Here is a 13,602-nt window from a genome sequence, read left to right on the forward strand (position 1 = left end):
TCACTTTCATACAATGTCTTTCATCATGAAAAATGGTTTTCAATCAGAATATGTTTTATTATCTTAATGACTACTGTGAAAATATAACGCTTCTTTTTTCACTAACACTATTCTTGGAGAGTGGGAGACATAAAACCAAGGTGTCTACAGAGCCCTTGTTTATTACCTTTTTCTTCCTGAGTCATGCCCAAATAGCATTTCCAAATTTATGATGTGTTTTTAAAAGAAAAACAAAAAGAACGCTGGAACGTTGGAGGAATGAGCAGGTGCAACTGCCAGGTTTAACATTCAAGTTATGTTTGATTTGAGTCCATTAGCTGTGCTGGAAAGCGTGCTCAGCGGGGCTTTTACATATGCATAGATGATAAATAACACGGTGGGTTAATGTCCATTGCAGACTTAAAGAGGAACGCCAGTGTCAGTGGGAGGGGATCCACGGTCATCACCGGGTGGCAGCTGATCAGGAAGCAGTTCCTGGCGCTCTTTATCAAGCGCTTCCACCACGCCCGGAGGAGCCGCAAGGGACTCATTGCCCAGGTAATGGCCTCAGTCTGTCATATTGATGAATTGAAGGGTTGTACTAGGAGGGGTGCATGGGAGGATCAAGGCAGGATTGTATGAAATACATGTTGGCTTTCAAAATCAGTTAATGACATATGTGATAGAGTAAGCTAATTTCAGATCTGGAGGGAAAAGTCATGTCATCCATCTTGATGGAGTCAGCGGTCGGAATTTAACTTGTTGGAGAAGAAATCGACACTGAAGGCAGCATGAAAGCGAAAGCAGTTAGAAAAATGTGAAGAGCAGTGACCAGAATGATGTAACACGCTGTCAATAAACTGCACATACAATAACCATCTCTGCCTCCCAAAGGACGCCATGTGTTACATCCAAGAATACTTGGGGGACAAACGAGCCTGAAGCCGGTACTAACATGCGTTTATTGAGGATTTTGCGTTTTCCATCAATTACTTTGTGTGAGCAGAAATGTGTCAATATGAAGGAGCAGACTTTTTTTTTTTCAGCCTCTCCTTTGTACTTGGACGTGGTGTCATGTCTTGGTGTTGCCAAAAAGGCTGTTTATACATTTGTGTGTGAAGTATGTTAATGAAAGGTGTTTTCAGTGAAAGGACCGTCAGTTTTACCTGATCGCTGTGATTGGCACCAGAAAATCAAAGTGACACCCACGATTAGGTTTTCTTTCATTTTACTCTGTGCTAATCATGTGTTTTCATTAGCTATGTATTAAAAGTGATCGCGTAACAATTACAGAGATGACAGACTGCTATTAGCCCATTAAATATACGTCTATATTATTTTGTTCCTCATAAACATAATTTCAAAAGTCAAACTCAATAAACAGACGTAATTTAAACAAGTCAAAACCAATTTCTGTAAGTAGCAAGTTCAAGGAGTAGTTTTTTTCCCCCAAGTATGAAATAGTGCATTCTGACTTAAATTGTGTTGACACCCGTGTACCAGCCTCTCGCCTTCATTCACAGTGTATGTAAATATCATGTAATGCCATCAGTTATGACAGCTGCCATGATGAATGAAATAATCATACCTGAAAATGGCTGAATTGCAGCATTCAGAGAGCGAGAGAGAGAGAGAGAGAGCAAGAGAGAGAGAGAGAGAGAGAGAGAGAGCGTGAGCAGTGTTTCACCTTTGTGAGGGGTATGGGTTGTTCTTGTAATTTGCTGCAGTACCAATCCCCATTAGTCACTGTCAATCTTGGACATCCCTCTTTAGTGGGGACACAGAGCAGGATGGAAGGATAAGGGTGCGAGTGTGTCGTACAAGGATGCACATTGTCTGCAAGGGCGCACCTCCTACCTCTTCCTCTTTATTCATTTGGCTAAAGGCCCCCCCCCAAGCCCCCCCACCCTCATCATGTCAACAGCTCCCATTGTCAGCAGATATGATTGTGTGGTGAGGTAATCTCCTCGAATACAAGCGGTTAAGGGAATATAAAAGAGATTATGGCATGTAACACAAAAGGAGTGATTTATGGGTATGAAAGTTGGGGACAGGCGAGTCTTGGCAATGTCAGAGTCAGGGAGAAGCAGCTATTGGTCACGTGGCGGTGGATGACTTGAAGGTTTCGCGGTGAACTTACTTACAACACCCCGTTCTGTTAAACAGGAGACGATGCACATTCTGTAATTCAGAATCTGTCTGTCTGTTTTTGTATCTAATTGTCACTACAGCATTGGCTCGTGAATTGTTCCTTTGTATTTAAGTTTCTGTATTCTTTTTGTTTGCTGTAGATAGAATGTTTCCACTGGAGATAACAACAGTTTTACTGACTGTTTGCTATATTTTGTCTGAATGCGGTAACAAGAAAAAAACACATTAACACTTCAGTAAAAATATTCAAGGTGATGCTATTATCCACTTTTACACAAGATGCGGCAATAATGCTATTATTCACAAATGCAACTGCAAAGACAGAAATGTTTGTTGAGGAAACAAACTCAATCTAACGAGGTGCTTGACTTTGCAGAAAATAAAACTCATCTTAATCGTGTTTTCTTGTTTATACCCGTTTTGCATGTAATCCCGTCCTCCTCTTTAAATCCCCGCTAAACTTGAGAATGCCATAAACTCATGCATTGTTCATGGGAGTGCTTTGGCTTTGTGAGCATAATGACTTCTCCCTGTTTTTTTGCACATCTCTCTCAATGGAAGAAGTACCAGCTGTCACCTGCAATTACCGTTGAGAGAGAGAGAGAGAGAAAAAGAGAGTGAGAGAGTGCAGCAAAAAAAATAATAGTTCTTTCTTTTGCAGTCTGTCATTAAGCTTTTCGGTCTCATTGCTGCTCTTTATCTTTCTTCCAAGCACACTTCCATGGCCATGCAGAAAATTTAGGATTTTCAATTGTAGCATCTTGAATTGGCCTGGCAAATTGCATGTCCTGCAATTAATCAAGTGTACGCAAACCTCTCCCTAGCTGTGTGGATGCGCTCCAACCTACAAGTGATTAAACATTAAAGATATCTTGCATTTTTTTCCAACTGACCTTTTTGTCAGCTTTAACAATGACATGAAAAGAGAATTACATAACAGAGAAAAGAGGATTGGATGGTGGGGTTGGGGTGGGGGGTGCGTGGGATAAGGGAAGCGTGGCAGCGTCTGGTTTTTAAAAAAAAAAAAAAAAATAACACAAAAGACAAGAGAATAGCAAGAAACTAATTATATCTGAGTGGCCAGATGGTGGTGGCAGTGTTGGAAGTGTTTAATCAAACTCATAAAGCATGCAGAAGAGCCCAAACAAGTTGGTGGGGAGCATATTAATGTGCACACATTATCGCAGTGGTCCTGCTTTATTGTTGATTGCATCAGTCATTTTGTAGCACGTAATGACAGTAAGGGGGCTCGGGGAGGGGAGTGATGAAATTGATCTCGCACTGAATCTTGTCCTTTCATGCTTTACACACATAAACATGCATCTGTATCACCCGCGCTGACAACCTGCACATTGTGTTTTACTTTTCTTTTTTTTTTTCAGTTTAAAGGAGGAATAGCAATAATTGTATCCCTCCTAATTACTGTTATTGATTCAGTTCTTACTGTCACTGTATCTTATAACATTACATGGGCCATTAAATGATCACAGCTTGTTTTCATAAAAAAAAGAACATACTGTATGACTTGTGCGCTAAAAACCCATGATGGAATGAAGATTTGAAGGTGGACGAGTTTTAATCTAAATTCCTTTATTAATCCTTTTTGCGCTAGTGTCCAGAAATGTGCCTTGAAACTACAGTTGAGAATACTAGAATAGTTCCGTTCAGTTTGTTTGTCACATTGTGTTACATTTTTTTCAATCTGTGGTACTGTGGCAGTTACCCAACTGAAAAGATACCCATGATTTTATTGAAATCTTTTGCATTTTTTTTTTTTTTTTTTTTTTTTGGGCTTTTATGCCTTTAATGGACAGCACAGTGGAGAGTGACAGGAAACGGGGAGGCAGAGAGAGGGGGAATGACATACAGTGAAAGGCCGTCCAATGCGGGATTCGAACCGGGGCCGACTGCAGCGAGGACTGTAGCCTCTACACATGGGGCGCCTGCTTAAACCACTACGCTACACGACGCCCCAATCTTTTGCATTTTTATTGATATCTGTAACATTTCACTCTGTAACATCAAAAGAATTTTCCAAATGGAGCAGGATGCTTTGATGAGATATTTTGACTTAAAACTCGTTACTGTCCTCCCAGGTGGTCTTGCCGGCCGTTTTTGTGTGCCTGTCTCTCATCTTCTCACTCATCGTCCCGCCTTTCACTGAATATCCCAATCTGGAGCTGCAGCCCTGGATGTATGATCTGCCTCAGACCACATTTTACAGGTAACCATGTGATGATGCAGCTTTAAATGAGATGTCAGGCTTGTGGGATTACTAACAATTCAGCACATGTTTTAATACCTTTTTTACTGGTGACAGAAAAATTCAATATTTACAGTGTTAAACTCATATAGAGGTTGAAACTTTTGGTTGTTATATTCCTGCTATTACCCACAAACAACAAGGTTTTTCTGTTGGAATCCAACAGAGAATTCTAGAAGAATCCTCTGTTGTTATTAGAGGTGGAAGGTGTGTGAATAATTTGAAGAAGAACTGTGTAGTTATTGTTGCAAACATGGCTGAGAAAATGAACAATAAACTTCAACCCTGCAAGAAAGTTTGTCACTTCAGTGACAGAAAATCAAAAGACAAGGATGTCACAGTACTGCTCGTGTTGTTTGATTGCCAAGAGATTTTTACATTGCTGAGGTCATCAATCTGGACACCGTGCTTTCCTTGGCTGCAACTTGATTTTCTGTCATTGAAAATCACAGATATAATGGTGACAAGGCACAGCCGTGGTGGACTTCATAGCCACTGACAACAAACTAGACTTACTGCAGAGGATTTAGTTACATAACATGGGAAAAAAAACAACACACACTTTTTTTTTTTGAAAGAATCTCACCTTATTAAGTATAGCTCTTAGTAATAAACAACTAAGACAGAATATCTTGCTATATATGTACATTGACTTTATATGACACTTTGCCAAAATGTTACATACAATGTTTTTTTCCAGTCTTTTACATACTCACACCAGTAAGTTGCTGCAAAGTGATTTATCCCTCTCTGTAACAACAAAAGTGCTGTAAAAATGCCAAATGTGCTCTAAAATGCATCATGGCTTACAGCATCTGTCCAAACTATCGTACAAATCTTGATACTGGCTGTTCTTTTGACACGAAGCTGTAGTTGCTTATTGAACTTGTAGATATTTCATTTCCCCTGACAGCACTTTGCAGAAATTCACTCTAAAGATGTCAAAATACAATTAATTGTAGCCTCGCATGATACTGGTTTATTTAAGATAGAATCTTAACTCTTGGTCAGAGTGAAACGCTACACTTTTTGTGTTTGTTGACATATTTAGATACTTTTGTTTGACAGGATCTAATAGATGCAACATACTTTAGTCCACAGAGACAACAAACTTTAATTCCAGTTCTTTTGCCTGCAGCATGTTGAGATATATATATATGTATGTATATAATTGTATATTATATCTAGATGTATACCTAGGTATGTTTCATTCATGTATTTGGTTAAATCCACGCAATATCATTTCAGTAACTAACTAACAGTGACCTTGCAGGGCAACTCACCATCACATATACCTACCAACAATTATCACACATTTACATGCAGCTAAATGAGGACACTGGTGCTATTACATTTGGTAGTGATGACTTTTTTTCCTACCACGAAGCTGAAGCTAGAAAAAAAATGATTCATCACACTGGGAACAATTATTCACTGAAGAGGCTTTGCTCTGTTCTCATGCCATTACTGGAACTGAAACATTTAAGTGCAAGTCTTCATCTCTTCTCACAGTGCTGAAACATACAAATTCAACCTGCCCTGCCACTCTCTGTCCGTGGTGCTGAAACATTTAAAATAGTCTGCCTCTGTCCGTGGTTCTGAAACAGTCAACATACTCTGCCATTGTCTGTGTTGCTGAAACGGTCAACATATTCTGCCTCTGTCCATGGTGCTAAAACATTCAAACCCAGTCTATCTGATGGCATATTCTCCGCTGTGACTCCTGCATGGTGTATATGTAGTGTCATTAGCAACAAACATCTAGCCACACAGGACCAAAAACCCAGAACTATTTTGCTACCAACTAGTGACAGCCTAATAACTAATATGGACACAAGAATATTATGTAGCAACATCCTAGAAGGCATGCTGCTATCCACTGAAGATAATTTCATCGAGAATGATAAGACCTTTACGTCATGCTGTGGAAAAAAAATCTCTTTTGCAGCCTGTCCTGAGACTAAAAGTGACTTAACCTATGAGAGTAAATTACCTGTTTACGTTCTCTTGTGTATGCCAGTTAAGTACAGCATGCAACAAATAGGAATACAATCCTGGCTCACAAGCAAGGGCTCACAATTCATTTGTGGGATTTCAGAGCCAACTCCTCAACAGACTTTGTCACATTGCCTCATATTCAATACATGAACCACACATTCAGTTTCCTTGGGAACTATTCTTGTGTGATACATTTTCAGACAGCAGAGTTCTTAATTTTTATGACACTCCCTTTGGCCAATTACTAAACATTGTCTTCTCTTGAGTGACTTTAAAGCTTCCTACCTGCTGATGACTGTGTGATTAAAAGTAGTGTGCCTTTTCATCCATTTTCATCCATCCAGTCCATTCAGAGGAGCATTGTTGTACTATATACCCTATAAATGGCAATGATCCATTTTAGCTTAGGGTGATTAAAGATAATGATTGATCTAATTTAGAAATTCAAGGGGCTTTGGACTCTGCTCACTAGTGTATAATGTATAGCAGTGGCAATAATATACCCTTTATATTTTTACTTTTTGATCTTTTGAATTTACTTTTTTTTGTTGGGGGGGGGGTATATCAGAATTTTGAAGGTGATATTTAAACTCCAAATAACAGATCGAAAACACACTCTTTGGTTTCATTTTCTTGTTATTCCCATATTATTATGTAGCCTTCATTTGACTTTCTTCTGTTATTGTCTCAATTCTTATCTCTGTGATGTTTCATTTTGACTAGATGAACTATTCATTAGTTCCACTGTTTCTGCATATATGCACAAGTCTTCATTTTGGAACTATCCAATAGTTTTATTATCGTGAATAACGTGGTAACCCAGCCATTGTTAATTGCAAAACAGATGGCTGCACATAATCCATTTTTACAATCAGACCACTTGAATTGCACTCACTGGTGGCCAAGGAAATGACCGCATGACCTTCATGGAGACGCCTCTGAATGAGACAATGAACACTGTATTAATCCAAATGGTTGGCTGGGCTGTGGCCACTGTTGGCAGAAAGCCATCACGATGGTCTATAAGAAACACTGTATTTTAACTCCCACAGCACCCATGAGATAAAGGGCAGAGTGTGTGTGGTTAGTAATGAGGAGGAAATTGGAAAGGGAAGATTGTTTAACTGAGACTCAGGCCTTAGATATGTACAGGACACTCAGATAATGATGAAAGGCTGTGAAGAGTCTGTACTGTACACAGAATCTTGAACAGGCTCATATCAGTATGTGCTTGCACAAGAATACACCTCAGGGCAGAGCTGTGCTGAAGCCATAGAGAAAAAGTACACATCTCACCACTTGGTGGTTTTTACAGTCAGTTGTGTTTTGGGAATTCATGTTTTGACTCTTGGGCCAAAGAAAACGGTTGGTAAACGCAATGATTTTTCTCTCACTGTTGATTAAGCTAACTCCAGCAGCATGCAGCAATGCTATCGAGTATTTACTTGAAATGCACCACATCCGATCCCCCAGTGCAAATTTCTCATTTCCTTCAGGCCTTCTTGGAAGTCAAGATATGTTTAAGATTAATGGCCATCTAAACTCCTGTGCTTTGCCAGTGTGGAAGACAGATTAGACAACTTGTAAAATCTTAATCAGTTGTAACGGGAGAAAGATTAGAAGACTTGTAAAGTCTTACCCAGTTGTGACGTTCCATCGTATTCCAAACAAAAAAAAAAGTCTGAGATTTTTGTCACTCAAACTAGAACTACTGTATTCCTTGTGATTTATCACAAACTCCAAAAACATTGTTCTTCTGGGTAGCAGTATGTCACTGACTGAATATAAAGGCCTCAAATATCAAATAATATGCTGCGTGATGTGACACTATTCAAACCAAGAATAGAGGTCAAGAGTGAGACACAACCCACTCTGCTTCATTGTACTGTAATCTCAGCTGTTATTGACTGTTGGCAGTCGCCTCTTTGTGAATCTCGACACGGCACATAACCTTACAGATGTCTGGTTGCAAATATCAAGCATTTTGATATTATCCAGGCTGCAGAAGTCATTCTGTGAATCGATTCAGCTGTTGAAGATAGACTCTGGCGCTCTCTCACATAATGGAATGACAGTAGATCTCAGCTGATCATCAGTCATGATCACCAAGACTCTGTTTAGTATTTCTGTTTTGAATGTCTGGATGATTATTATGGTGTAAATCAGCCCAGCTGTGTGGAAGGAGATGTGTGCCTACTGTGGGATATAACACCGCAAGCCTTCATTACTCATTGAAATGTTTGCATGTGTATTTACATTAATTATATCTCTTTAATATTTACAGCAATGATGGGCCAGATAATGTGGAGGTGTCTCGGGTGGTGGAAACCTTGGTGAACAACCCTGGCTTTGGGACCCGCTGCATGGACGGAAACCCGATACCGTAAGTGGTAGCGTAAACAAGAAATCATCCAAACATAATAGTCCCCCAGGGCGCACATGTATTTATGCCAAGTGGTACTTATTAAGTGGTAAACATTGCAATCTGTATATGTGTGGCTAGCAGTCGCAGTGTGTGTATATGTCTGATGCATGTCTGAGCATGTCTGAGCCTGCTTTGAAAAAATCATGCTGTAGAAACAGAACAAACAGTTAAAAAAAAAAAAAGAAAAAAAGAAAAGAAGAAGAAGCCGTCTAACCCAGAGCACTGGGAAAGAGAGCAGCTCTGCGTGATTTTGGAAGCCAATTTCGTAAGAACTAATTTGATCAATAAATGATTAGCCCTTTCACACGCTCTCCAGATCATCGTGATCAGAAATAAGTTGAATAATGAATGCCATTTTTTAACCTAAGAACGAAATGGAATTATTACCGAGCTTTGGGCACACGTAGTTCACAAATGCTTGTGCATCATAAATGCAGTGAGAGGCTGACTGTGCTTAAGTTCTTCAAACAAAAACCACACATCTCCTAATTTAGAGGTATTATCCAGCAGTCTTTAGAAATTTATTACTTGTGACTCATGTTGTTTATACTCAGTTGGTAAAAAAAGAAACCCCTTCTATGGCAAACTGCAATATCCAGTTAATGTAATATGTTGCTGACGTATCACTGTTATCAAATGCTAGTTACAACTGTTGTTAAGATAAGAGAGAATATTATGCATATGATGATCAATTATTACCAATTCAATACTAAATATTTCCCTCATTGCTTTCCTGCAGGAAGTTACCATGTTCCTCCGCTGGATCAGATTGGTTCACTCCATCCGTAGATCAGTCAGTCACAGACATCTTCCTCAACGGGAACTGGAGCATGTCTAATCCCTCCCCCTCCTGTCAGTGCAGCACGTCTAAACGGACGATCATGTTACCTGACTGTCCGCCTGGTGCGGGAGGGCTCCCACCACCTCAGGTTAGTCTCTTAAACTGGAGCTTGTGCCTTCCGGTGGGAGGATGGTGTGGTAGTCGGAGCTGCCATTAAATTAAGATCTGAAGTGTGAACAGCTGCTGTGTCAGTGTCAGTCTGAGGTCCCTTGAGCAAGACAGTGAGACCCTGCCTGAACCTAGGTTTGCTGCTCCCGGTTGGCTGCGCGGCTCTTTGCTAAAAATCCGTACTCTCACTGGATGTGTGTCACAGAGGGATAAACTGGAGGAAGAGCGCGGAATGGTCTAAATAAAAAATAAAAAATAAATCAGTGACACAACAGTACAATAAAAATGCTTATCATGGAAGCTTTTGGCTTACAGTGTGAAAGTCCCAGTCAGCATCAGTTTGATTTGAAAATGTAAAGGTACTTACTAACAAGGAATTTGCATTGCATTGCAAAATGTAAATCAGCCTTTTATGCTGCGTCCCTTTTGTGAACTAGCGTGCATGCATGAAAGCAGGGCCAAAATTGATTCCACTGAAAATACATTGAATTGGCCTTTGCCAGAGATTCAGCTTGCTCCCCATACTGGCAAAAAAAAAAATCTATTAAAATATAACTATACTGTGTCTTTTACTCTTTTAGGTATATGCCAAACTTTCACCAAGTAGCATCCTTTAGGACATGCATTTCCAGCAGCACAGACATTTCTGCTCACATCACGACTCCTAGGAGGTTTGCGTGTCTCGTCCTGCATAGCCAATACCAAACCTTTATTCCCCATTACTTTAACAATATACATGGCCAAATGTAGCTAGGGCACATGTGGCATGGTCTAAACTGAAGAGGCTTGATGCAGGCCTGGATGTATGTCTGCTGACTGAACCGCTCACGATACAGAGAGAAAGTAGCGTCTCATTTGGAGCTAAATGGTTTGAACTCCTGTCTCCCAATGATAATGAGAAATCTAAGCTTGGCAGAGAAGAGACGAGAGAAGTTCCCACCTCTGCTCCAATGTCATTTCATTAGGCTTCAGTCTGTTTGCTTGTCCTTTGTGCATGTATCCGCATTTCAAAAGATTTGAATTTCAATATCTCTTACCTCACCCTACTGAAATCTGCCAAGAGTTTCTTCCTCTTGGAGACATATGATGGTTGAGAATTTGTTTGTGGTCATTCAACCCAAACACAGTGAGAAAAGGAGCAAAGGAATCCTGAAATTTGGCCGCAAAACAGCATTGCTTTTATGAGTTAGCTGACTTACAATTTTGTTTTTTTTTTCATCTTCATTTTCACACAGAAAAGTGATCTGTGTTGGATGGTCTTGTAAGACCTGCAGCAGATACAGGTGGTATGCTTTGAAAAAATGCTACGGGTGAGCGTGGACGGTCATGGTGCAGGTTGGATAGCTTTCTGTTCACATTCAATAGCGTGCCAGACAAGCTGTTGTTTGGCAACAGTTTGTAAATCATAACAGATGTCTTTGCCATAGTACTGGTAGCAACAGCATTTCTGCTACTCTTTTCAAGAACTTTGAAACTGCACTCAGAAATCGTTTGGGGAAATGAGGTGATAACTCACACAGACTGGAACGGTGGAGTGGAGGACAGTCTTGGTATGACTGGATTGCAGGAGTGGGAGGTTGTGGCAGTAAATCCTGTGTGGTGTAGAACAAAAAAAAAAAACAGACATGTTGATGGTGTATAACAGCCAGAATATTTCATATGTAACATAAATACCAACAGAGATAAAGGAAAGGTCTTGCCCCTACATGTCGTGTGTGTGGACCTACACTCCTTCTTTCACATTAGTACATGATTAAGTATTTAATGTCTTTTGACTGTTATTATATTTGAATAGTATCATTGCTGGCTAGTTAAAAATCATCAGCACTTTGTATATTCATTACACAGACTAATACATCTGCTTCACAACTAACATTATAATGATATGATTAAACACAGTGTAGTGATAATATAATGTATAGCCTTTAATGCACACCTGCATTCTGTACAAAGGAGCTACGGATTTCAGTCCGTCACTGTGTTAGGTTTTCACACTGGATGCTACTTTAGAAACTAAATTATTCAGTAAATGTAAAACCAGTAAACGACTTTTCATTTGCAGTTGAAATAAACAACACACACACACACACACCTGAGATTTGGTAAAAATTTTTCCAGGAAAAGTAATTCAAAACTTTAGTAATATGGATATATATTTATATATTTCACACATGAGCCAATAACTTATGTTATATTAGGTGGTAATCTGTCTGTCACTTCCATTCAACATAATAACTCAAACTGAAAAATTGTGTAAATAGTTTTAGAGAAAATAAGCTACTTAGAGTAAATTTTTTTTTTTTTTTGAGTCGTTATGATATTAAATCTAAATTAGGTGCCACTCAGTGAAAACATAGAACGAAACATTGTGGGGGGATGTAGTTACACAGTCACAAAGTTTTGCTTCACTGTGTTTGAAAATGCCTGACAAGTTTGTAAAAGTGTAAGCTCTTACGTCTATGATATAAGTTTAAACAGTCATTGTAAGTTCAATTTGCAAAGCGGTTATGAAGTTGCAAAGCTTCTTTCAGCTTTAGTTCTTCAGGGAAGTGCGTTCAAATGAAATATTCTGTGCCAGTTAAGAAAATACAGATATATCTAAACCGATCTTGTCTCATAATTGCCATGGTATTTCCCCCTTCAATATTTGACATACTTAGTCATCTCACAAGGACAAAAGAAACATTTAAAAAAAATAGTAGAAAAGGGACTCGACAAAGCCAGTGACTTTTAACAAGCAGGACGTGAAATGACACAAAATGAAATTGCTGGGCTCATCTGTCACTCCTTTATTTTCCTCCCACTCCCCTATGCCTCCCCTATATACAGTGCCACACTTTGTAATGTGCCATTTCACACCCGCCACGGATCTGTAATGCCTCGTTGAACTTGTGTGAGTCTTGCTGTGCGCTCCTTCCTGTGACAAGGCCATTCAGGGCCACTTTAAAGGAGCAACTGTCCAGGTATCATGTTATAGGATGATTGTCGAGACAGTCAAACAAGAGAAGTGCCCTTTGGGTAACCTTTTCCTCTCCCTGACGTTCGGCCCTACCTTATGACAGCACTGTCAAGGAGTCCCCCATTTGTTGAGGTGCTACTTGTATCTTTGTATCTTCCTTGGTACCCCGCTAGGCCATCAAGGTCTTCCTTTCTAACATTTTTTTTTTTTTATTTCGCTCTTTTCTTCCTCTCTACCCGCTTCTTCCACTTATAACAGCCTTATTCCTTTTTCTTTTTAGGTGCTTCTCAGCCTGAATCTTATTCTCTTATTTTATGAATTGCTACTACTTTGCTACTTTACTGGATTTCCACTTTATTGTGTCATGCTGTAAGTGACTGGTACTTTTAGTACACTTAGCCTCAGTAAAAAGACCATTTACAAAGGCCAATTCTTGCCTGCATCCTGTTACATTCAGTTGCATCATTTCTCCTTTATTCACAACATCTTATTTTGTTCCAATCCAGATCCTGTAAAGGGATATTAAATGGACTCTCATTTAGCATGGAAACAACCTTGAGGACATTGAGTTATTATCATGCAACAAGATCATTGCCAGTCATCTCCCTCCTTGGCTAAAGGAACTTTCAAATCAGGATAAGAAACCGCTACAAGAGGAGAATATAGCAAGAGAGAAGTGAGGAGATGAGAGCAGTTATATGCAATACACATGCTGTCAACAGTCGCGTTCCTCGGTTCATCACCTTCTTTTTTACATAATGCAACACTTTATTTACTGGAGAGGCAGGGGTCAGTTTTTGTAACACAGAAAACGCGTGAGCTTTGTAACCTTTTATTTCATCACCTGAAATCTTGAAAGATTTATAGCACTCGGAGAG

The 13,602-nt window shown here is 39.5% G+C and overlaps 1 protein-coding gene across 1 annotated transcript in view; it reads left to right on the plus strand.

The window, feature by feature from the left end:
• Positions 1 to 13,602, plus strand: part of LOC130164873 (phospholipid-transporting ATPase ABCA1-like) — a 170,464-nt gene that overhangs the window by 74,969 nt on the left and 81,893 nt on the right. Inside the window, exons 29-32 of the mRNA XM_056369863.1 lie at positions 398 to 537; positions 4,227 to 4,354; positions 8,676 to 8,774; positions 9,556 to 9,745. Coding sequence (XP_056225838.1) covers positions 398 to 537; positions 4,227 to 4,354; positions 8,676 to 8,774; positions 9,556 to 9,745 — 557 coding nt within the window. The remainder of the gene's footprint in view (positions 1 to 397; positions 538 to 4,226; positions 4,355 to 8,675; positions 8,775 to 9,555; positions 9,746 to 13,602) is intronic.

The sequence above is a fragment of the Seriola aureovittata genome, chromosome 23 (assembly GCF_021018895.1).
Source record: "Seriola aureovittata isolate HTS-2021-v1 ecotype China chromosome 23, ASM2101889v1, whole genome shotgun sequence".
Classification (NCBI taxonomy): Eukaryota; Metazoa; Chordata; class Actinopteri; order Carangiformes; family Carangidae; genus Seriola; species Seriola aureovittata.